The sequence below is a fragment of the Trachemys scripta genome, chromosome 7, assembly GCF_013100865.1.
Source record: "Trachemys scripta elegans isolate TJP31775 chromosome 7, CAS_Tse_1.0, whole genome shotgun sequence".
NCBI classification, from domain to species: Eukaryota; Metazoa; Chordata; order Testudines; family Emydidae; genus Trachemys; species Trachemys scripta.
In genome coordinates, this window is record NC_048304.1 from 92,376,781 (window position 1) to 92,403,283 (window position 26,503).

General features: G+C 42.9%; 1 protein-coding gene across 1 annotated transcript; it reads left to right on the forward strand.

Moving 5' to 3' along the window:
* The first annotated feature begins 6,080 nt into the window (after positions 1–6,080).
* Positions 6,081–24,754, forward strand: FAS (Fas cell surface death receptor). The gene is made up of 9 exons (XM_034775986.1): positions 6,081–6,245; positions 13,272–13,434; positions 14,348–14,482; positions 18,116–18,227; positions 20,224–20,282; positions 20,826–20,906; positions 21,060–21,133; positions 22,454–22,478; positions 23,465–24,754. Exons 1-9 carry the CDS (start codon positions 6,210–6,212, stop codon positions 23,821–23,823), a joined length of 1,044 nt encoding a protein of 347 aa, XP_034631877.1. The 5' UTR covers positions 6,081–6,209; the 3' UTR covers positions 23,824–24,754.
* Positions 24,755–26,503: the final 1,749 nt, after the last annotated feature.

Genomic DNA, 26,503 nt, shown 5'->3' on the forward strand with positions numbered 1-26,503 from the left:
CCCTTCAGATCTGATGCACCCCCACTAGCCAACGCTTATGGTACCACCACCATTTGGTGATTATGCAAAGGGTGATCATAGGCAAGGGTGGAACATGTGCCATTGCCACAGCTCTCCACCCAGGCGTTATCTTCCTGCCCACATACTTCTATGTCAGCTCTCCTCCATTCACAAAGGAAGAAGTACATTTGGGCCTCTGTAATCTTTATGACTGGATGATCTAATACATTGAGATCCTTGCATTCATTTTCCTGCCTGCATGATTAAAAATAAAAATACAAACTTGGATAAGTGGAAATATAAAATCTGTTAGAACTAAGCCATATCACATTGAAGTAATGATTGCCTGATTCATTCATTATTCTGACTCATTAGCAACTTTGACAAAAAAATCTAATATTTGTGTAAAAAATAAAGTTACAGAATAAGGCATATGGACAATGAAGATGCAGTAAAAGCCAGCTAGGTACCTAGTTAATTCTTCCAACTTGAAAAGGAACCTAGCTTCTAGCCCACATCTCTTATCAGCCACTCAACCTCCTAATAGCTGCTGTTCAGATACAAAATACCAATCCTGTCTTAATAATTTAGCATCAAGACAACCATCATTCCTTTGTGCAACAATCCTAAAATGAACCCTGGGCCAAAGCCTAATTTAAGTCAACGGGACTATTTGTGTGAGTTAGTGTAGCACAATTTAACCTAATAACAGCATATATTAATGCAGAATGACTGTCACTGTAATATTGTGTGAAGTGTTGTAGCTGTGTTGGTTCTAGAATATGAGAATAGGGTGACCAGACATCCAGATATTATCGGGACTGTCCCGATATTTACTTATTTGTCCCTATATTTTGCACTCCGGCGCACAGGCAGAGGGGGCTCGCGCCCCGCCCGCCCCCAACTCCGCTCTGGCCCCGCCCCAACTCCTCCCCATCCCTGCCCCATTGGATCCCTCCCCAAATCTCCACCCTGGCCCCACCTCTTCCCCAAGCACGCCGCATCCTCCTCCCTCCCAGGCTTGCGCGACTCAGCTGTATGGTGGTGCAAGCGCTGGGAGGGAGGGGAGAGAAGCAGGATGCAGCAGCCCGCCCAGGGGAGGCAGAGGTGAGCTGGTGCGGAACGGGGAGCTGCCGGTGGGTGCTCAGTCCCCACCAATTTTTCCTATACTCTGGCGGCTGTTTTTTTTTTGCTTCACTGGCGCCCCCCCCGTCCCGATATTTTATGTCGCTCATCTGGTCACCCTATATGAGAGAGACAAGGTGGGTGAGGTAATATCTTTTATTGGACCATCTTCTGTTGGTGAAAGACACACACACACACACATATGTGAAAGCATCTCAAAAGTAAATATAGCATTTGCGGACATTTGGTATGTTTCAAAAAATAAAAAAAACCCTGCATTATAATAACCAAGATTCTTTCTGTCTTTATCTGGTTCTCTCTCTTCTAAAAGGTAAAACTATTCAAAATGTTGAAAACAACCCATTATGGTTTGGGGGCCCTAGGCTCTATGCTGTATCCCTCTTATTGATCACAGGCTTATGGTCTTGATTTACCCCACCATGTCTTGATTCTCTTCCCCTATAGAGGCAGTTTTTGAGAAGACTATACTAATAGTCACTCCAAGAAGCAATAATGCCTGTTGGGTACCATTTTCCTAAGTGCCAAATCACCTTTAGGGAAAAGAGAGAAACCCTGACACCAACTCAAGCATAAATATAAATTAAAACATCATGATTCTTATTAGCAGAACACTACAATCATGTGTTTTAAAGTCGAAGTTTTACTCCTTTGATTTTCTATTGACTCTCCAGTCTACTTTGTGATGATTAGGCCATCATCATGGGTGCAAAAGAAAGGCCACTGTGAATCAAACTAGTGTGGAGAGAAGATTAAACTATGAATGGATGTGTTCACTGTAACAGCATACATTTTCAAAGACTGAATGACCTGATGAAAAGTTCAGGATCCTGTGCATTAACTGTAGCTGGAGGCACAACTCCGTGTTTTATAACTATTCTGCGGTGAGAGCTATGAGGACATCTAGTGGCAAAAGAGTATAGTCAAGGCCAGAGGTTACATTTTTCTAACTTGAAACAGTACAATCCAGGTTCACATTAAGAATTAGGCCTGGTCTACACTAGAAAATGAGGTTGGTTTAACAATGTCAGTCAGGGGTGTGAAAAATCCACATCTCTGAGCGGCGCTGTTAAGATGACCTAAGTCATAAGAACATAGGTCCCTGTGCAGACAGCACTAAGTCGACTGCAGAATTCTTCCATCAACCTAGCTACCACTTCTCAGGGAGATGGATTACCTACCCCGATGGGAGAACACCTCCTGTCGGCAGATGTGTTGCCTGTTCTATGGATTGTATTATTAAAATTACTGTTCAGTTGGTAGCCCCAATGTGCATGGTTGCAACACTCACTTTAGGAACCTATCTGTATTTGTAATAGTTATATTAATACACTTAGCAAAGTCACAAAAACTCTATCACAGCAAGATAGAGAGAGATAATGCAGAATGTACATCTGAACATCCATATACTCACACCACCCCTTACAGAACAGCCTGAAATGTTAGCCATTATCTTCCTCATCACTATCGCCAATGGCCATCATCCTAGCATCTCCCAAGGGCTACATCTTTCCCTCCTCCTGCACACAGGCTGGGATACAACTTTTATAATATGTTACACTGACACTACTCTGTTTAATGCATATTCAGTAGGGGTTTCTCCCTTCTTCCTTATCTGTATTTCCTCGCCCTATTAATGTTAGGGTGCCCTTCTCCTATTGGTTAGTATATTAATTACTTCAGCTTATTATCATAAATGTCAATTTGTAGCCATGGTACTCTTGTGATCAGACATCTGCAGATATTCCCATCCTAAAATATCCAAAAGTTGCTGTTAGATAATATTCCCGTAGTTGGCTGGTGTTGTTATGGACAAACTTCCCCCTTAAACACTCTGTTCCCAGTTCCCCAAAACTCAGGGGTGACCATTGGGCCATTATCTGTGCCAAAGTTCATAGGCCTCAGCCCTCATGCTAACTGCTGAAGCCAATGTCATACAGGATAAAGGCCTGTAGGATTCTTGCATTACTGCTAAATAAAATAAATGCTAAAGCTAGTACAAGGATACATAGGTAGTGTCTATTCTGAAGCGCTGCAGTGGCATAGTTGTGCCACTGTAGAATTTTGAGTGTAGACAAGCCTTTAAACAGAGGGGGAATGGGGAAGAAAAGAAATTCAGAGTCACAGCGGCCATTCCCTCCAATCAAAGAAGCTGCTACAGTCCCGGTAGCAGTGTACAAACCAAACACTTTCACCAGAGTAGATTAGAAATGTTAATGGACTATCATTTTTAAAAAACAAAAACAATACTCTCCTCTCCCCTCCAAAAAATCCCACTGTTGTATCTTTTGCTCTTTACACAAAAAAGGTAATTAAAAGAACTACACACATACAGTGAGGTCTAAATAACAACCATGTTTACTATCTATATACCACATGCAAGGCCTAGCTACATAAATAAATGGCTGTTCTGCAGGGTTCTGAAACCTAGGAGCCAGTGAGAACCACTAGAGGTCTCAAGCTAGTTAAAAGGGATCCTACCCAGTGTGTATACACTACACTTAACAAAACAAAACACACTACACTGCACACACAATTCTTCCCCTGATGACAGAAAGACCAACTGACATGTGAGAGATGTTAGTCATGTCACTTAGTAATGTACTGCTGGAAGGCACTCAGAGACTATGGTGATGAGGGGGTGTAGAACAGAATCTGGATTTTTTTTTAATGCTATAATGATGCATATCAAGGGGCCAATCCTATTGGATGGGGGTTTTTTGGGGTGTGTGTGTTGTTTTTAAGGTGAACCATGCTCCCTTGATTGATGAATTTGGCAATAGCTCTGTAATCTTGCAGAGCCCCTCCAGCCAGTGAGGACAATCTAGCACTTAATTTGTACTCAGTGTTTACTCAAGCTAGCTCCTATTAAAATCAATAGCCCAGAGCGTGAACTGAGTAAGCACTTCGGGATTTGGGCCCGTTGTGATCTGAAACTATGGTGTATAAACAGTGACCACATTTCAAATACTTCTTAGCCATCTCAATTCATTTTGGGAGACAGGGGAGTTTGCCATTAATATCTACACCAAAGATGGAGCATCTCAAAGTATCAGCAGTTCTAGATGAAGAGTTTTGTTTTAGGCGGAAGTGGTTAAAATGTCTGAAAGAGAAGCTATTTTTTAATGTTTCTGAACATAGCTTAACTGGTTTAGCAACATTTCTCAAAGCGCAGCTGCTTCTGTGCTTGCAAATACAAGGGTGAGTCATAAACCCCTGAAAAATGGGCTTTAAAATGGAAATACCAGCTCAGATGCGACCACAGTCTTGCAAACATAAATTGAAACATGTTTAACTATTTCAATATCTGATACTTGATTGAGACTGTCATATTACCTTCAACGGACACTGTAGGTAGAGCTTGGAAGACCAATGATTCATTGAAGGCAAGCACAAGAGAGACAACTGTTACATTATGTGCTTGTGAAAGACTGTGAAACACCACAGATGATAGGTCACATTACCGGCCTTGTCAGCGCCCCTTCAGGCAAGACAGTGAAAGGCAGCCTTGTCTATTGCAGTAAGTCTCAGCCTTTTTCATATTTCCACTCACTTCTATGCTATCTGGGTTCCCTCACCCCTACACCTACACATAAAACGAAGGCAGGGCAGTCACCCCCCCCCCCTCCCAAGATGAGAAACTCATATAGTGGTTGAAGTGGGGAGACATGAGATCTATTCCTGGTCCATCTCTGATTTGCTGTGTAAACTTTAACAAGTGGCTTAATACTATCTATTTTAGGTATGTTTGCAGCTCCCATTACCATCATATCTGAACACCACACAGCCTTTAAATATTTATTTATCCTCATAACACCCCTGCAAGGCCAGAAAATACTATTCCCCCACTTTGCAGATGAGGATTGAGACAGAGAAAGAACAGATTTTAATCCAGATTTTAAAGGTATTTAGGCACCTAAAGATACACATAGGCACCTCATGGGATTTTTGAAAATGCCTACTGAAAGCAATGGGAGTTAGACACCTAGGCATTTTGAAAATCCCACTAGGCAGCTATCTGCAATCATTACGTACCTACGTGTAATAATCCAGCTTTAAGTCACTTTCCAAGGGTCACACAGGAAGTCTGCAGAGGAAAACAAAACTGATCCAGCTCTTCAAGTCCCAGCGTAACAGCCTAGCCACTGCAACGCCCTTCCTCTGTAAATCCACATCGCAGGAGTATTGTTAGCTTTAATTGATTCATTTTAAAACACCTAGATCGATGTAGAAAAGGTGCTATAGGAGTACAATTTATTACCACCCCATAGGTCACCACAGAACTGCCACTCGGATGCACCTGAGGGCAAGACTGTTCTGGACTCAGGCATCTGAAAGAGCATGGGCTGCCAACTCTGACTGAAGCAATTCCGGGAAATTCCCCCCCCCCCCCGCCCCCCAACATGAGGTAATGTCATTTTCTTAAAATATCCTATTAAAATCTCCTAGATTGCTTTCAACAGCCACCGGGGCAGATCGATGGGGATTCCGGGACACTCCCGGCCAATCCTAGAGGGTTGGCAACCCTGGGACTCTTTCCAACATAAGCTGGCCAGATACAACCACAGCCGGGCCCTGTCCAGGAGCAGGACCAGAGGAATCCAGTGCTAACGCCTAACGTTGAGATCAATACAATTGTTTTGCCGCTTGTCCACGAGGCTGCTGCTGGGGTGAGCGGGGAGCCCACATTGCACCTTGCAAAGCTGTAGCAACAACACTTGGTGTCTACTGGAAGAAGGATCCTCCCAGTCCCAGCTGCGGCTCTACGCAGCTTCTCCGGGCCACACTGTCCCCTAGTGCTCCAGGCGCTCCCTACACCTCGCCCTTCGCGGGGATCCCTCCCTGCTTTCCTTCCCCCTCCCCCGTCCGCGCTTGGCACTGGCGCGGGGCGGGCGGCGGCCGGCCCCGGAGGCGGAGCCCGCCCCTGGCCGGCACAGCGCGGGGCGGGGCAGGTGCTGCAGCTGGGCACCAGTGCTCGATGCACACCCAGGGGGGACGGCGGCGAGGGCAGCGACTCACTTTCGCTTTGGAGGGCTTGCCCGGGCACCGCGCCGGCCGGCTGCAGCATGAGCGCAGGGCTCCTCTTCCTCCGCCTCGTCCTAGTAAGTCCCGTCTCGCCCGTGCCACGCCGCCGGGCTGTCCGGGGAGGGGGCCGGGCGGGATTCCCGCGGCTCGGGCGGTCGCTTGTCAGTCTCCCCAGGGCTGCGCCTCTAGCGGGGCCAACTTCACGGGGAATCTCCGACCCCCTGTTTGCGCCGGTGGCTCGCTCAGTAAATACTGGGGTAGGGGCGCAGACAGCTGCCGGGGGGCGATGGACAGGACCTGTCACTTCCCTCACTCTGCTGGGGTGCACAGCGCGGGACACAAACCAGCTCCCCGCCCTCCGCGAGGAGGAGCCGGGGGCTCGGCTGGTCCGGTGCAGCCCACTAGGGAACGCAGGTAAAGTTCGATCCCTCGCTCGCTCGACTTCGACCATAAACAATGATCGTTTCTGAGAAGTGAGATCAGGTAGAGATAAAGTCCTGCCTGCTGCGTGACACAGCCGCACTAAACAGAAAGTATTCCTGCTTCCTTAAGATTGGGGCCAATTGACTCAGAGACCATGTGAAGGAGACGTGGCTCGGAAATATTGTTTCCTAGAAGCGGTTTGATTTTGGGAATGTTTTAAAAAGACTAGTGAAGGGAGACTCCAGGTAGCTGTAAAGGGAACTCCTCCATTCACCCGTACGTTTGTCACTTTGGGTATTTCTGGGGAGTGAAGCAATGCAGTAAAACTGAAGTCTTTCGCTCCCTGACTTGTACTTAAGTTATAAAGAACATGATGCAATAGAGGACAAACTGAATGTTTTGCAGAGTTGGTATAGCCCTTGGCTAGCTTACAAATGAATTCCTAATTTTGGAGAGCTGTTGTTCTATTTTTGAAAATTGACATTTGCCAACACGACACAGTTATCACATCTATTTCCCAGTATAAGAAAACTGTCCCAGCAGTTGGCAATTACTGATCCTTTAATGGTGATCCATGCAAACTGCAGACTTGAGATGAAATTAAATAATATTAATGGACAAACTACTCTTGATATCAGTTGGGAGCAGGATTGGACCCTGAAAATGTGACATCCTCAGTTTATAAAACTTACTTATTATGGCCCCGAGCCTGCAAACACTTAAGCACATTCTTGACTTTGCTACCATGAGTAGTTCTCCTATTGAAATCTGTGAGACTGCTCAGGGTAGTAAAGTTAAACGTGCGCTTAAGTATTTGCAGGACTGGGATTTATCATTCCCTTCTTCCACTCCAGGGAGATACACTGGACCTGAGACTCTTTCTCAGTGGTTCTCAAACTTTTGTACTGGTGACCGCTTTCACATAGCAAGCCTCTGAGTGCGACACCCCCTCCCCCGATAAATTAAAAACACTTCAAAATATATTTAACACCATTATAAATGCTGGCGGGGTTTGGGGTGGAGGCTGACAGCTCACGACTCCCCATGGAATAAGCTTGCGACACCCTGCAAGGTCCTGACCCACAGTTTGAGAACCCCTGCTCTTTCTGATGTTTTCTAGCATTTTGTCTGAGGACCATAACTGTATGAATCGTCCCTCAGTTACTGCTGTCAACTCTCTCAGCGATATGGTCTTGAATTTCACACATAAGATCTTCCCGCAGCATGGTTATATTTGGCACTGAATGATTGTTTGCGGAGCAGAGGCTAGTATTGAGATGATTGGTAGCAAAATTTTAACAGTAGATTTTATTCATCACTTGAGGGGTGCGAAATTAATTTTGGTAATGCAGTTATGTGACTCAGTTTATACTATGGAGCCTTACAACTGTGCCACTCCACAAAACACCAAAATATAAATTAAATAGTATAGAGGATGCTCAACGTCCAAACAGCGGAAGTGTATGCTGCGTGTGTCAAAAGGGGAGAACGCCTACAGCACACCAATTGCAGAGACGTACTCCAAATATATCACGCTTAAATAGACATAATCACAGTCAGAAATAGAAATGCATCTATATTCTGAATTTAGGTCAAACTGATAGTGGTGTAAACAAAACTTCTTCCCATCATCCCTTCCTTTAATATACACAATAGGCTGATGTTTCCGTCTAAACCAGGCTCTCTGTCAAATCCCAGTCCCATTAGCCAGAGGGGAAGTAGATCTCCCAGAAACCTTTTATTCCCTCTTCCCTGATTTTTCTAACATATGATTTTACCACACTTAAAAAAAAAAGAAAAAAAAGCCCTGCAGTATGTGTCTGATCGATTAATTTACTTACACAAGAACATGGAAGTAGTTGGGTTTATTAGGCCTTGATCCTGTAGATGATTCCACAGAAGCAAACCCTTGTACTCATGGCACATCAGTTGCAGAAGCAGATCCTTAAGCACATAAGATCATGGTCCATCTTACCCAGTGGCCTATACCAGAACTTCAGAGGGAGCATACAGAACAGGGCAATTATGGAGTAATCCACCCCTATTTTTTGCTCCCATCTTTTGGTAGTTGGAGGTTTAGGATCGCCCCAAGCATGGGGCTGTGTCCCTGACCATCTTGGCTAATAGCCATTGATGGACCTATTCTCCTTGAAGTTATCCAGTCCTTTTGTGAACCCAGTGATACTTTAGCTATCACAACATCCCATGACAATGAGTTCCACCACTTAGTTGTGTGTTGCATGAAAAAGTACTTCCTCTGCTGCCTATTAATTTCATTAGGTGATGTTTGATCAGGTGTCCCTCCTTAGGCTCTTACTATTCCTTCTATGTTACCAAAAGATTAATCATAGACCTGCCCTCATATAACAAGCAAAACACAGACCATTTGAAAAAACAGCTGGAGGACACTCGTACGATGATGAGTGTGGTACCAGAACCTATATAAAACTAAATTTAATAGGAACAGATTTGGGTACCTTGAAAACAGCAAACTAATACTAGCCAATAATTTTCTAGTTCATATAGTAAGATTGTGAATATAATAAGTGGCCAATTTCTGAGAATTTAGAAAAGACCTCTTAGAAGTTAAGGCCCTCACACTAAAGTGTTTGTTCCACCCATGATACTCCTTATGACTCTAATAGTGCACAGATTTGTACACGTGTTTAAAATGAATGCACATAAATAGTCAGATTCAAGTCGACTGGATGACACGTGTAAAGTGAATCTTGTCATAAGTGTTTGCATAACTGGGTCTGTACTTGCACAATATGTTTACCTATTCTACTGCAAAGATGAATTTCTGTTTTCTTCTACTTTGATGCAAGACACTGAACAACCAGGAAATGCTGAAAAGTGAACTGCAATATATTGTATACAAGAAAAAAAAGAGATCATAAGCTTCCCTTGAATCTTCCATTTTGACATCCGGCCACAGAGTAGCAACAATGAGATAGAAGCTGTTAGTGTTGCTGCAAGTCTTAACAATAGACAGTAACCATTAATAAATGTGCATTGAGAAAGAACTCTAAAAAATCCACAGAAAACTCATGTGATACAAGGATGTGTTATTACCCCCACTGTACAGGTGGGGAAACTGAGACAAGAAATTAATGCCAACATTTTCAAATTTGATCTTGTTTGGGGGAACTGGGGTTTTAGACCCCAATGAGTCTGATTTCCAGACACACTGAACACACACAGATCCTATTAACCTCAGCACCAAAGATACGCAGATTCTAGTGGTTTTACATCACAGTAACTCACTTGACTTTGCAAAATTAAACTCAATTCCTCTTTCTGGCCCCACTGGTTCTCATGACTCAAGTGCGCTGAAAACTTTGGAACATGAGGAACTGTCACTTTGAGTGGTTGCTTCAGTGAAGTTCACTGATAACTGTACATTTCATTTTAGTGTGAAAAAAGAATAGGATAGATGAAAAACAGCAAAAAGAGGAGGGAATGGAAAGAGAAAAATGTGCTACTGGAAACTGGACCAGAGCACAGTTGCCAACTTTCACACGGTAAATAAGCACTCTGACTTTCACAATAAGCCAAAAATTAAGCTAACCCCATTTGAAAACAAGGCCAAAACAAACCAATCCCTAAGAACCCCAACACTCTATGTGACTAAATCCCCCCCGGCGTGCAGTCTGGGACTGTGGTGGGCCTACTGTGCACCCCTGACTCTGTCCCCTCCTTGCCCCTGTTTGCCCCTTGTCCCTGCTTGCTGGGAGCTGATAAAAAAAAACAGAAGCAACAAGCTACAAGCCCAAAACTAGCCAACAAGCAACTCACAAGCCAATTAAGCCAAAAACAAGTCCAATTTTCTGCATTTTTTCTCATGGGTTTGGCATGTCTGGACCAGAGAGCACCTGCTATAGTAAGAAGTCTGCTTCATCTAAAAGAGTGCAAGGAAAGGATCCATTTGCCAAATAATATAAAATTACCACCTGTTTGATAGTTCCATCTTGCTAGGATTAATGTAAGCTTTTGAATTTGCAAAAGAAAAAAATCATTAAAATAGCAAAAGGGAGATAAACTGTTCATAAAGTCATCATTAGTGAAAGAACTACCAAGAGCAGACAAACATCAGAACATAAATGAAACTTCCCATGTCTTGCTATCCAACACCAAAGCAAGGAAATCTCCTCTCCCCCTTTTTAAATTTCTTGAAAGCCCCTAATGAGCTATGTGCACTTGCTGCTGTGTGACTGATGCAAGAACAGATGGGAGGTTTTGAATGGATGAAAATTATGGCCCCAAATTAATAGATGCAGGAGCACGCTCCCATGTGGGGATGGGAAATCAATGAAAGAAGAGAATGGGTGACTAGAGGAAGCAGAGAATTTCTTTTAAGCAATTTACTATTTAAGCAATTGTCCATCCACTCATCTGGGTCTCACGTACAAATATTGTATGTATTACGACAATGGTAAGGTTAGATCATTATGCCCCTACATAGTGTTTCCTCTGAAGTCTTCCACTGGTGGGAACTGTTCCCCCTGTGTAAGAGACCTGAGGTATTGTCCACAAATCACATGGATCCTGGAGGAGCCACTAGGTCCTCAATGGTTCTGCCGTGGCTCTGAAGGTACCTTGGCTCAATTGCCACACTGCCAGGGACTCCCCGACTGGTGCCTGCCATTGGAACGCACTTCTAGGGTTCCCCAGTATAGAGAGGGGCTCTGAAAGAAGGTTAATGCCTGAGCAGATCAATTGGAATTGGAATTGATAATCTGGCCCAAAGTATGATTTCTTAAGGGTTTTTCTGGGGTTAGTTGCCCCTATTTATTTTGTTCCTACTAGATGTTTAGACTTTTAGTTTTGAAAATGGCATTTATTTTAGATTAGGAAAAGACCAAAACCAAGTCTCTATGAGTCATTCTCGGCTGAAAGTATACATTGTATACATCTGTTTTCATGAAAACAGATCAAAAAGCACCTATCATCCCCTTAATGCATGCATGTACCTTCAGTTATTGCCACTGAGTGATACGGGTACTACTGAGGACATGATTGGTTTCCCAAGCGTACCATCAAATTGTGTTAACATTAGTGTTCATTTTGTTATTAGTAATTAAATTTTAATTTCAGAGGACTGCATATCATGTGGGAGTGGCAATTCCAAGGAGAATCAAAAGAAAAAGAATAAAGTGACTCTAGGATATAAAGTAATATTGTGAAAAATTAGAATGTCACTTTGGGGATAAAGAGAAGCAAAAAAAGGAAGAATATCAGGTGTAGGGCAATGTATAAAGTTTCTGCGTGCCGTGCCTATGTTATGCTACTTGAAAGACAGCTCCTGAGAAGTAGTCCACATTTATTGTATTAGGAAGTACAGGATTATCTGTGGTAATGAATTGGTTCTATATATGTTACTATATATTATGTTTCTGTCTTTCCCTATTGTGTCAACCGGGGGGAGAGGTGGGGCGGTTTTGGTGGTTTTGAGGAGAGTTCTGAGTTCATGCATGCACGTAGTAGAAGCTAGAAGGGTTTGTTAGTGTGGTTTCTGCATAGTTATCAGTTATTTGCTCTGCACGTGTCTGTCATTTAGAAAGTTATTATAATAACTCATTCTACCCCATTCTTTACACCTTTTTCTTTTCATGCTCATCTTGTATTTGTCCTTCACTTTCTGTCCCTAGCACTAAATGGAATTTGTAGTAACACTGTACATTTTGGCTCACTGATTCTTGTTCCACCGTATGCTCTCCCTGTATTTATCTTTCTGTTCCACACTGTATCCTCCTTTTCAAATGACAGCTGCTGACTTGATACTCTGGTGCTGATTCTCCTCTCTCTCTCTCTCACATTGGTATCAATCAATATTACCTCCTCTGAATTGCTGGAACTGCACCTGTTACTGGTATAAAAGAGCAAAGGAGAGGAGAATCCGGCCCCGTGTGTCTGAGAATAAATATTTCTGGAACATGAACAGCTTCTCAGAGCAGCTCTTTGGGCATGTAGTCTAGCCATCATTCCTTGCTCAGGGCTGTGCTTAAAGTCACATTCTTGCTCTGAGAAGCATTGTGACTCAGAAACCCCTCTGAGTCACAGCCCTCCTGTTCGTGGACAGCATCATAATTTCCTTCAGGCCTACTGACAGTGTAGCCCCATTTACACCTGTGTGCTGCACCTGTGGTCAGGATAGCCCAAGTAGATGAATTAAGGGCATTCTGCCTCCATTTTACTTCTTTGATCCTGTGTGTAGTCCACTTCACAATGTCAGACCTGCTAACCTACAGGTTTCCCCATGGACTGTGGGTTTCCAGACCCTGCTGTAGGTCCCCTAGCAAAGCAGTCAGTCAGAGCTGCTGCAGGCGCTGGGGGACACGGACACACCTCCACACCCTGCAGTGCTCTCAGAGTACTTTTGGCTCCCAGAGCCAATCTTCTCACAGGCCTGGAAGAAGGCAATGATGCTGTCACTATGGCATCTTTGTGTAGGATGACCCCCTGAGATATGGAACACATTGTGAGACATTGGTTTCCGCCCTTTCCCCTCCCCACCTCTCCTCCAACCCTTGCTGTGGGGTACTGCTCCCACGCCTTCATCTACTTCTCTCTCAGGGTCTAGTGCTACTGTGGCCCACTCTACAAATAGCAGGAAGACAGGGTAGGAGGAAGAGTTTGAGCAATTTTCCCACACCTATAATTTTACTGTTCTCTCCTAGGTGTTTGGTTGGACTATTGGATCACAATGTGACAGTGATGTACCCGCTGCACACACTATATATGATAAGCTGTCTATAAAGAGGAATATTTCTAAAAGGGAACTTAAATGTAAAGAGGGAGAATATGCTGCAGAAAATATCTGCTGTAAGATGTGTCCACCTGGTAGGTATCATTTTAAAATAATTTATTGAAAAATAAAGAGGTGAGTGGAAATGGCCACAGGCAGAACTGCATACTGCTTGATAAATACTCTACATCAGAGGGAGTCAATAGGTGGACTGTGGGCCAAATCTGGACTGCCAGACATTTTTGAATGGACCCCGAAAATAAAAATAATTTACCCCTGCTCTACATGCTGAAGCTTCTACTGGGACACAGTGTTATAGGGCCTTCCTCTGGCCCCCAAGTGACAGGACTACATTGGCTTCATATTTTCATTTAGAAATCCCTTGGGCACTGAAAACTGTATTTTGTGGATTGGACTCTAACCTGCTTGTATTTAAGCTGTTTCCCTAAAGATGTATATGATTATTCCATGCTATGCGAGTACTTTCACATGATCTGTTCCAAGCTTAGCTAGAATGCAGAATCATAGAAAAACACACAAATATTTACTAAGTTCATGCCAATAACTTCCCATGGATTTCAGACAAGTCCGTGTAAGCTACTTGGATTCATAGAAAAGCACTGGGATATTTACATGCACAATTTTGAAGGAGGTAAAAAAAAAAATGCATTCATGCTCTTTTGCCCACACAACTCCACATTTATACCGGTGAATGGGTATTTTCACTGAACAGATCATTTGTTTAGTAAATTTTCCTTCTTGTTTTTAATAGTTAGAATTTTAAATCCAACCCTATATATGCTACATTACCAAAAGACATGTATGGATCGAAATCCATATAATTTATCTGTAGCATTTAGAAAATGTTGATCCTGTCATTATTCATAAATTAGAAAGTTTAAGAGATGAAGAGAAACAGAAAATCTGAAGCAGATCTTCCAGCTGACAACTTCTAGGTATCGATACTACAACTTTCATTTTTCTTTTCGCTTTCTTTTTTTTTTACAGGTTCATTTAAAGTTGATGATTGCACAAAGGACAAAAACACAACTTGTGAACCATGCACAGAAGGATTAACATACGTGGATTATGACAATTCCCTTGATAAGTGCATAAGGTGCAAGTCATGTGACTCTGAACTTGGTATGTCTGTAAAATAGCAACTCAAGCAACAAAAACTTTCCGTAGGACAAGACTGGGGAGTTACCACAAGCTTCGAGAAAGGGGTAGCATATAGTTATGATAGACCAGGGAGGAAATTGTGACAGAGTTACAATTTGGTCTCTGGGTCCCCTTTTCTCTGTGAGGGGGAGGGAGTATGCCATGGCAGTGCTTTTCCTGAGCAATTGTTCAGGTGCACTGTTGGCACTTTGAGAGGGAACAGAGTTAAGGCTCTGTCCACTCCCCACCCACCTGTGTTGGAGGGCAAGTAGAAGTCCCTCAAGATGGCTCTTTCACCCACACTGTGACATGTGATATGGGTAGTTCACTATGACATTCCAGGGTGCAATCCAGACTAGTGAGGGGTTGTGTCACCACCTGCCTTGCAACGTTGGGTGCCTCACAATGCTATGGTGCTGTAGGTCCCAACCTGGGACCCTCACAAACAGACAAACAGTGTGCAGGTCATACCCTGAATATCTGTTTATAGCTGCAACCTGCCAGCAACACTCCAGTCAAACTCCAGCTCCCACTTGGTTTCCAGTTGCAGGGTGGGCCCAACACATTCCCAGTCCCACGTTTCCCCCCAAAAATGCGTTTTCTACTCTGTCCAGCCCTCTCCTGGACAGTTCAGGTATTATAGATCCATTTCCTCTGTAAGGGGTCAAATCATAGAATCATAGGACTGGAAGGGACCTTGAGAGGTCATCTAGTCCAGTCCCTGCACTCATGGCAGGACTAAGTATTATCTTCTAGACCATCCCTGACAGGTGTTTGTCCAACCTGCTCTTAAAAATCTCCAATGATAGAGTTTCCACACTCTCCTTAGGCAATTTAATCCAGTGCTTAACCACCCTGACAGGGTTTTTCCTAATGTCCAACCGAAACCTCCCTTGCTGCAATTTAAGCCCATCGCTTCTTGTCCTATCCTCAGAGGTTAAGAAAAACAATTTTTCTTCCTCCTCCTTGTAACAACCTTTTACGTACTTGAAAACTGTTACAACAGTTTGCTACTTTAATTGGAGTCACCAAACAATTCAGTTTAAACACAACACTGGATTAATTTTGATTAAAGAATAAAACAAGTTTACTTAACTACAAAGAGATGGATTCTTAAGTGAGTATAAGTATAAGGCAGTAAAGTCAGAAATGGCTACAAGAGAAATAAAGATAAAATGCTTTCTAGTAACTAAAAGTTAACAAACTAGACTTGGTTCAAGGTTCTTACCAAATGTTTCCAGCAACAGGGCTGACCAAGGTCTCTGGTCAGAACCCCTCCCAAAGTCCAAAGACTGCTTCTTTTGTCATCTTAGATGAAAAAGCAAGAGAGAGAGAGTCTTTTTCTCTATTTTTTCTACCTGGGGTGTTTTTGCCCCCTCTCTTTTATAGTCCAGCCTTTGAAATGCATTTTCCTCAGGGTTACTCCTAGATCAACTACCTTCCAGCTATGGTGGTGGAGGCATGGGGTCTCGTGGTGAAAGAGGTTCCATGTTGTTAGTTAAAATGTGAATCGATTTGTTCCTGCCACCCACCTTGCAGCCAAAGTATGGCCACTTGACAGGTGATGGCCAGTCAACTTTGATGACACTTGGTTAGCGGCATCAGCTTGTCCTTTGTCTTTGGGAAACTGGTTACCCACTCCCCAAACTTGTCTGGTAAACACGTGTCAGTTGTAACTTCATCTTATGTTCATAACTGTACATATAATGTCATTACGTGCATTTCACTATGATATGATTGACTAGTGCAGGGGTCGGCAACCTCTGGCATGCAGCTCGCCAGGGTAAGCACCCTGGCGGGCAGGGCCAGTTTGTTTAACTGCCACGTTGGCAGGTTCGGCTGATCACAGCTCCCACTTGGCCTGGGACGGCGAACCGCGGCCAGTGGGAGCCGTGATCGGCCAAACCTGCCGACGTGGCAGGTAAGCAAACTGACCCGGCCCGTCAGGGTGCTTACCCTGGTGAGCCGTGTGCCAGAGGTTGCCGACCCTGGACTAGTGAGTCATTAGTTTTCAAATGATACCTCACAAGGTATATTTTGTACAAAGATTGTGTAGGGTCAGAATACAGGGGTGCAGTCGGTCACACTCAACTTATGCCCTCAGAATCCCTTGTGTTGGCATTTACCTTGGCTCACAATCTGGTCCACAGTGAAAACATTATAGATATATTCAAACATTTAGGGTGTTAACAAAGGGTACACCAAAACCAATGTTTCTATTTAATACCTTGCTTACAGAAGTTACCTTGAATCGTTCCTTATGATAAAAAAAAAAAAAAACACACTAGACAATGTGAGATACAACTTAATTTTCTCAGAGACACAGTTTTGAGTGTTTTAAAATGGACACACACACCCATGACACAAAGCAACCATCTGGGAGAACATAAACCTGCTCCCACTCTATCCTCACTGAAGCAGGTGTGCAGCTGCTTCTCCTCAAACTCAGAGGTTCTGCATAAGCAAGACATAGTAGAAATTTGTGCATAATATTAGAAGAGGCATTTGAGGAAACCAATTTTCAGGTGGCTGGAGTGGGGCCACAAGTCACATCAAACAGTTGAAAATCCTTAGCTTACAAAAAGTTACCAATAAGGAAATGTTGTATTAATTTTAAATGAATTTAAACTTCTTTTTAAAGTTATTAGAATCTCAGGACCCTGAGCAGGGTTTTGTGCTTGATTGTGTCTGGCCCTCTGGCTGTGCAAGTGTGTGGGAGGGGGCACAAGGAGCCTTCTCTTGCAGCCACATCACAACCCTCAGTGGCTGTTGAAATTGGCATTTTTAGGTGGGGGCTGGGGTTCAGTTCCAGCAGCATGTCCTTTCCTTTAATATCTCTCGAGGTACTGACAAATGTCCCCACTCGCTATCTGAGTGCCTGCCTCACCTGGGACTCAAACTGTTGTCAGCTAAAGAAAATATTTTTTAAAGGTCACCTTCAGATCTAGGGGTGTTACTGGTACTGTATGGGTATCTCGTGCTGTTATAAGATCTCTGCAGTCAGGTCAATCTTAATAGCCAATGATGGATAAAAGTTGACTTTAAATAGCAAGATCTTACTAGAAGAAGACTAAACTAGTTCAAACCAGGCCAAACAGAGTGACTCGGCACTGCCCAACTTGTCTGTTTTACCCAATGTCCAGTTCAAATAAGTAGATGGACATCAGGGAACTGCACCAGAGGATGATGCCAGCAGATGATGCAGGAGATGCACAGGGAACCATTACAGAAGTGGCAACTGAATATGCAGGAGACCAGACCATTAATTATATAAAGTATCATAGAATGATGAATGAGAAAAAAACTGCCAGTATTTTGTAATGTTATATACTAGTCCCCTTCCAGCAAAGCAAGTGCTTATTGTCAGCTCTTTTTTGCAGCATTTGATTGCAGAGGACTCCTTCCTTCCCTCCTCTTCCCAGTATCACACAATCAGAAGGAGCATGTAGAAAACAATATGGTGATGCTTGGTATTATGAGCAGCTTACGTTGCTGCATACAGTAATAGAGCTAACAGCACTAGGCCTGAGCATAGCATTTGCTAATGGTGCACTAAAATAGTTAGAGTGCCACCTTCTTCTTCTAATTGAAGAAAACTCTTGGGATTTATTTTAGGTTTGGAAGTTGCAGAACATTGTACCGTCACTCAGGACACAAAATGCAGGTGTAAACAACACTACTTTTGCAATTCTTCTGGCCCATGTCATCATTGCGACCCATGCAGCAAGTAAGTTTGAGGTCTTTATTATTTAACTATTCAAATGGTGTGTTACTTAATGTGAATTAGCCAGACTCAGCCAATTTGTCAATATCAATGTGGCCTCTAAGGCAGTGTTTAGATTAGGAAAGAAAGATACTAGTTTTTCTAATCAATTTAGCTCACTTAACTCAATTGAAAATCCCACATCAATGTAGACATGCTTAAATACCTGTTAGCTCCATTTTAGTGGTCAAGTTATAGCCTAACGAGGTTTTCAGTTGAATTAAGCTAGTTCTATTGAACTCATTCATTTAGAGGGAAAAAGCACTTTTTTACCTAGTCTGGACAAGGCCTAAAATTTTATAGGTCCCCATTTGCACGGACAGTTACCACAATTGTGTCCAAATATGTATTTGAATGCACAAATCTACACACACATTTAGAGGCCACTTTTAATAATTCCCATTCCAAGTTTTTTTGAGCTTTGTCTTTGTGTGTTCTGTTGGGGTGGATAGAGGTTATGGAATGATGGATTGGATGGGGGAGGAAGTAGAGTTGGAAGGTCTGGCAATACCAGAGGGTGACAGTCTGTAGAGGAAGAGAACTTCAGGGAAAACAGCAGGTGCCTTTTATATTCTCTTCTGCCAAATTCCCTTGGACCCATACCTCTAATCTCCCGCCCCCACCCCCGGAAGTGACATCACTCATTTTAGAGAGACAAGATGGGTGAGGTAATATATTTGTCCAATAAAGGATATTGCGTAACCCATCTTGTCTATCGAATATTCTAGGACCAACACAGCTACAACAACACTGCATACATCTCATTTTAGTCACAAAGCAAGTATAGTGCATACAGATTTGGTATTCCTTCATTTACTGCATAAATTAATTTTCATCAGAAATCTAAAATTATGAAACTGAGATTTTAGAGTGATTTTGGCTGAAGGAATGAATCCCTCAGCATTTTAGTTTTCTGGTATGAGTATTTTAAGTCTCTGATTTTGGGTCTTTGTCACACACTGACTGCATCCCACACTGGGGCCTTGGCAGATTGAGAGATGTGTTTGTTTCCTATTCATAAACAGTCACGTAGCCCTGGTGCAACAGGCAATTCTCTGTAGGTCTACACTGCAATTAGACACCCACAGCTGGCCTGTGCCATCTGATTCAGGCTAAGGAGCTCAGGCTAAGGGGCTAAAGAGGTTTGATTGCAGTGTAGAAGTTTGGGCTCAGGCTGCAGCTCAGTTTTTGGGATCCTCCCATCTCGCAGGGTCCTAGACCCAGGCTCCAGCTCTACTGTCTACAGTACACCATAGTTCAATAACCTCTTAGCCAGATTATTTTAGCCCGAGTCAGCTGACACAGGCCAGCCACAGGTGTCTAATTGTACTGTAGGCATACCCTCGGTTTCCTGCTGCATGAGTGTTTGATTACCAGCTCTGTTGTGAATAAGGCTTTTCGGTTCTATCAAGGTGTGCCCTCTCCCCTCAGCTATTAATGGGTGTAGGCAATTGTGCTTTTGTTTTTGGGCACCTTAATGAGTGGAACTGTTTCTGCCTTCCCAAAATCATCTCTGTCCTAATCTCGCCTTACTTTTAAAAAGCAAGTAAAAACTTTATTCCAAATGTGTTTGGGTTATTTTAGAAGGAGCGCTGTTGGTCCTTTCTTTATTGCCTTTCTCTTCACTCCTTTTTCTCTATTAGGCTCCCTCCTTTGTTTTATCACAAGGCCATGTGGATGCACTCTGTAAATAGTGGTATTATCATTTACATTATGACTCATGACTTACAGGAAACTGGACAAGAATCCCTAGAGACTAAATATAACAACATTGGAGGACTAGAGAGACACTTCTTCCTCCCTACTAAATTCAAAACTCCACTTTCTTACTATATTAAAAGCCAACTCATAACAGTGTGGGGGGCATGGATAACTTTGCCTTGTTTTCATGACAGATTGTGTTGTTTTTCTATTGTTAAATTACTATTAAATACATACACATTTTTCATATTTTCTCTAGGTGTGAAAATGGCGCAATTGAAAAAGAATGCACCCCGACCACAAATACCATATGTAAAAGTGAGAATGAATTACTTTATCTTGGTATCTCCACAGGTAGAATCAGTTGGATACACTGGAATCAGCTATGCAATGTAGGCCAGATTGTGTGCGTTAAGCCCAAGGTTGAGGCAGCATGGAGCTGCACCACCATATAAAATGCTTCCTGGGGACACCTAGTATGCAGGGAGAGCACACACATGGCTGCACAAAGGTGGACCATGGCCACCAGTCATGGACTGGTCAGTTCTGCTGGCTGGTGTGGCAGGGTTGCCCCTTGTAGAATGGCTTGTACCATAGGGAACAGTAACAGGGAGCAGTCCCTGTTGGCAGGAGAGAACAGGAATAATTTATGTGTCTTGCCCTGGCACAGGGATGTAAGGAGCAGAGAAGGAAGACTCCTTGCACCTCACTTGTCGTCTCCCCACACCACACACATCTATACAAGGGCCTTCCATAGTCTGACCTTTATAATCCTGTGAAGGGTTCCACGTGTGTTGTTGTATTGCACTGTTTTTCTGTGCTTTGCTTTTATGTAAATTTTACAATGCTCTAAATTATCAGGAAACTTCTGGTGGATCTTTCTAGTAGTGGTTGGAATCGTAATCGCCATCGTATCACTATCAGCCGTAGCAGCATACTGTTGTAAGTTAGTCTCTTTTCTTCATCCATACTGTATACTGAATTGACTACTCTACTGCTTAATTAATCATAATTCTCCTCTTTTAGGTGCTCCATTTTAGCACTGATACATACTGTGTGCTGTTTTTTAAAATTCTTTGGCATGGTTTGTTTCAGACAAGAAGAAACGGCAGGATTTTAATTTGAACAATCAGATGCGGCACTGGGTTGTCCACAAACCACCCACCCCTGTAAGTATCATTGCTTAGCATGGCTGAAATTCAGCTTGGTGCACGAGGCCCCCTGCACCACTTAAATCCACACTGGGGCTGTGTAGATTGTAGAGGCCTGTCCTCCCTTTACCCTCTGGCTTTATGTGAGGGAAGTGAACTTCACCACAGAAAGAAAGACACTTGGGGGAGAGTTCCAGGTTATTTTTGCCAAGCAGTTCTGAAAAAGAGAGTGTTTTGTATAGTACAATGTATATATGGAGAACAAGAGGAAGTTTTCAAATCCTCCTGTTCCAGCTACACACACAAGCTAGGAAGGAAGTCAGAGATTTTATTCTGATTGTTCCACTCTCTCTCTGCCTGAGATATAGTTGAAGGTTTTATCCCCTAAATAGTCCTATGTTTAAACATGCATTGTTCCTTAGAATGGAAGGGACTAGCAGTGAGTGCCCAGCAGCTGAGGATAAGAGAGGACATTGTGTCATTCTGCTGTGACCCTCTCTACTCTCTCAGCCCATCTGTGAGCAGCACTGAGGGGCTCAGTTCATCCAGTTCTCTATGGCCAAAGGAGAGTTGCAACACTGAGGGAACCATGAGGAAGCAGAGTGAGAGTGGGGGTCAGAAGAGTTTTCTACAGAGGACCCTGCGGAAAAAAATGTAACATATTTGCTGGCCTGACTCGTTAGGGTCAGATCATTACAGAAACATGCAAAAAGTGACCCAAAGTTTGCTGGAGGAGGAGGAGGGGTTGAGCATCATTTCTGCCCCCTCCCCCCGATGCTTGTCTGTGGGCTGTAGACAGGAAGGGTGTGGAGCTGGCAGAAGCTACCTTCTTGCAGCAGCATCTCTCTCTCCAGCCTAGTATGGAGCTCCTCACTTAGACAAAGGATCATTTCTGTCCTAAAGAATGTTCCATACATTGCTTAAGCATTCTGAATAGCTAAGATCCTGAAGTTCTTGTACTAGTCCGGTGACCCATATAGAGATCTCCTTCATTTCTATTATTCAGTTTAAAATTGGCTAGTGCACTGTATTCTAAACATGGCCTGGCTACTAAAGAGAGGGGTCATGGATAAAGCTGGGAGAAAACTCCAAATTTCATGAAATTTAGCATTTTGCATAATTTGGTGTTTTAAAAAAAATTGGTAGTGGGAGCCCAACCCCACCCCCCAATAAGGTACAAAAGGGACTTTACCACTGAAAGAAGAAGGGAAGATGGGAAAAAGTGAGAAAACAACAACAAAATCAACAATCAAGAAAAACGGGGGGGGGGGGGGGGAAGGGCAGAGACTCTACAATCTGCAGGGCCTCCTTTACACTTTTTTCTTTATCTGTTTCCAGGAAATGGAGCGTCTCGTGTACCCAGGTATGAAATAACATTTTACTTTCTCTATAGGAATGGTGAGAAATATGGTTTAGAAACCATATGCAAGAATATATGTTTTGTTCAGTTTAATGCCAGGTCAGTCTCTGTTTTGAAAAGCTGTCACTCCTCACTGATTTGTAGCTCTCCTTATTAAATAAATGTCTGTTATGGAAGCAACCCTGCAGTCCTGATTAAGACAACTCTCATTGTTTTTAAATCAAAGAAAGTTTTGCCTCGGTAAGGGCTGCAGACCCTATGTTACTTGATACATGTTAGCAGAAATTAGTTATTGAAAAACCCAAAATGTTTCTGCTTGGATAAGCACCCAACTGTTTTCCTGCTTGTTAGAAAATTGTGAGTATATGCAAATTTTTGAAGACTTTGTCCCACAGGACTCTCTAACTAGGAAACCCACTACTGGTTCAGTAGATCCACTGGCAAGCTTGTTGCTGGATCTCAGGTATTCATATATTCTAATCTCCTGGACGCTGCAGCTTCCAAAGCCAAAGGCATTCACCCTGTATTACAGATAATGTAGTATTGAAATGTAGTCGTACGCAAAGCCCAGAAGATAGGCTTCTAGACCCTGAACTGTCAAGTGCATGAGTCAAGCAATGGTAGTATCATCACGGAGAGATTCAGTGCCCAGCTAAGAGGATGCCAGAGGTGCTTGCCTGCTTAACATGACATTCATACATTTGGTGATGGGAGGAAGGGAAGAAGAAAGGGTCCTATAGAAAGATCTGAGGGCTTATTTGAAGTCACAGGACGGGGATATGGGTCCATACCTGAATGTTTGAATTTTCTAACATAAGGGAAAGTGTAGCATGTTGACCCATTCCTACTATGAATTTCCCTGTAAAAGACTCTCTTGCTCTCTCATTTGGCTTGAAACTTCATCTGTTTTGAATATTTAAAACATGCGAAAGATCAGTAAAATACTAGTGCCATGAGTTTGTGTTTTCAAATGTTATTTGTATTGTCAGATGTTGACCTGAGCACCTACATTCCTGCTATTGTGGAGGAGATGACACTAACACAAGTCAAGAATTTTGTTCGGAGGCATGAAATCCCAGAACCTGCCATAGAGCAGACAGTCCAGGACCATTTAAATGATTCAACTGAGCAGAAAATCAAATTGTTCCATATCTGGTATCAACATCATGGAATGAAGGGGGCTTATGGAAATTTGATCGTCAGTCTGAGAAAACTTAGTATGCGTACTGTTGCTGATAAAATTGAGAAAAAACTGAATGTAGTCACTTCCAGCAGTCAAGAAAACGGAAGATCAAATATCAATACTGCTGAGCAAAGCAGTGCCCTTTCTGATGGGCATAATGTGTAGTCAGCAGAAAAATATTTCTAAACTGGTAAGTATTATTTTTATAGGTTTCAGAGTACCGTTTCCTTCAGCATTTCTAACTGATTAAAGAAGAGATGATTGAACAAGCACAGACAGCCTGGCTAACTTCTGGAAACGCATCGATGTGCACTTCAAAGATTGAGATTTTCCTATTCTTTGTAAAGGACTGGGAACAGAGATTCTGGGAAGCAGTGACTAAAAAAGCAACAATATAGGAGTTCATGCAGAGGACTCACAATGCTTCTGTGTCACACACAAAAAAGTCAGCCAACATTTTGGATTGAAGCTTTAGCTAAGGATTTATGGTCCCAGACAATAGGTGATCTTTGTGTTTAGTTATGCTGAAATTATGGTTTATAGCTATTTTCCTTATGTAAAAGAATGAAAACTCTGGTGTTATGTTTACAATATTTTCAGCAAACATACTTAGGGAAAAAAGGATTTCAGTTCTTATTTTAAATGTAAAGACTAACTTTAATGTACTCTGTAAACATGTTAAAGATTTACTCATATGAGAAATCCCATTTGAAGTCAGTGGGGCTATTCACTTGTGTAAGTATTTGCAAGATGAATATACTTGTTTTTATAGATTACTTTGAATGGTACTTTCAGTTGTGAAAGCATATGCACATGTACATATTTCATGAAGGGCCCCAAACTAACCTCAGATGTGTGGGTGCAGCTTATTGCCTTCTACAATAATCATGATGGTCCTTTCTGGTCTTAAAAGAAATCCATGACATGAAATGGGATCTGTGCCTGTATATCTGAAGGACAGAACTGGGTCCTCAATTTTTAAAGGTCTGTAATACCAGCTGTGATCTCTCCAAGGCCCAAATGTTTGATACTTTAAATCTTTGCATTAGAAAAGCTAGTAAGACACAAGCAGCAATAAAAGAAGAGCTTGAAATAGTGTATGGTTCTTTCCTTTAATTTGTATAAATTGGCCTATAATAACCTCAGTTTCAAGATTTCAGATTCATAGTATCAGTAAACCACAGGAATGAAAACTGAGAACTCCATTCATCTCAGGACCATATGAAGCCCAGAAAGCTGTGCACCAGACCAATCTGTTCAGCATGACTAGGCTGCCACATAGTTTATCAACCTCCAAAAGAATCTAGAGAACTGCAGGGCTACTCTGTGGAAAGAAAGGTTAATCTGTAAGCCTATGTTAGTGTCCTACTTCCTATGAACCAAAATTTCTTGTGCTGGACCTATTTCCTTTTCTCCCTCTCTCTCCTGGGTCCCTTATATAGCTCCACGAGAAAGTGAGGTGAAAATATTTGCTACACTGTATCACATCATTTGTCCATCATGTTAATTTTCTTGCATCCCTGTGCAGCTGGCTGAAAAGAAAAGTAGTTACCTGGGCTGATTGTGGAGGGAAGTCTCCCATCTCTCATGACTCCTGTGGAGGGCTCTGCCTCATCACTGAAGTCTGGGGACTGTCTTTCCCCCTCCACTCACTGATTCCATGCAGCTCATTGGTAGTCTCATTAGAATTTTTAGGTTAGTGAACGCTGCTCTTCTTCCTGACTGAGATTTTCCGGTCACATGATGCCTTTACTATTTTTTCTTTGACTCACTGCCTCTCAGTGTAACTCCATTAGTCACACTCAGTGCACCGCCTAACACTGCTTCCAGGAGCCACATTGCTACTAACAGCTCTTTGGCTACTCAAAGAGTATGGGCCTGTTTCTCCCCCGTCTGCACCTCGTGCCTTTGCACTCATGAAGTCATTTACAGCTATGGTAAGTGGTTGTAAACAGAAAAGTAGCACTTTGCCCAAGTTAAATGACTACAAGGGTGCAAGGCAAAGGAGCATCAGGTGCTGTGAATCAACTACAGGGCAGGCTTGAGCAGCTGTGTAATGCTAAGACCAGTATTAGGTGTCTGCTACTAATGATCACGCTACCAGTGAAATACAGTAAATCTTCCAGGATTGCATGACCTGGGAGGGCTGTGAAGGAAAGATTGACCTGAATGGATCCCAGTGCTAAAGCCAGGTTTGTGTGAAACAGATAAATTTGAATTTAAAATGAGAGACAATCCTCTCAATAAGGTTCATTTGAGAAAGTTCAGCCATTCATGGTTCTGTCCATGGAGTTTTTATGGCTATAGAGCCTGCACCTAGTTTAGGATCCACAACTACACCTCAATTCTTACATGGAACACGCATGCTGCACTTTTGGAAACATCTCTTGACACGCGTGGAGCAAGACTTCACATCTAGAACATGCTTATACATTCAAAATGACCAACCCATATGTATTAATGCCAATCAGCATGCTGATGTCAGAGACAGAGTGCCAAAACGCTCACAATCTTCCTCAAGTAGCCCTCTACTAATTGCAACGATAGCTCGGAGACAGGTGATCTAACTTCTGTGTTCTGTATGTTGCACATGATCGGAAGAGTTGCTGGAGCTGAACGGCACTGCCTGGCACGCTGATACTACATGAATAATTAGTAATAAGTAACAAGATTGTTTGCCTTTGTCTGTGTACAGATCTCACACCCCCTGGGGCCGATTACGTCCCCCACTGCAGCCCTTTTATGCTGCTCCACTGCCATAAAGGGGATGGAATGACCTCCTGGGAATTCCCCAATGCAGGGGTAGAATATGGCTAGTATGGACTGTGCTACGCTACATTCCTAT

Coding starts and splice junctions, on each gene's coding strand:
- FAS (XM_034775986.1), top strand. CDS start 6,210: ATGAGCGCAGGGCTCCTCTTCCTCCGCCTCGTCCTA. Junction 20,907..21,059: donor AGCCGTAGCAGCATACTGTT/GTAAGTTAGTCT, acceptor GGTTTGTTTCAG/ACAAGAAGAAACGGCAGGAT. Junction 22,479..23,464: donor GGAGCGTCTCGTGTACCCAG/GTATGAAATAAC, acceptor TTGTATTGTCAG/ATGTTGACCTGAGCACCTAC.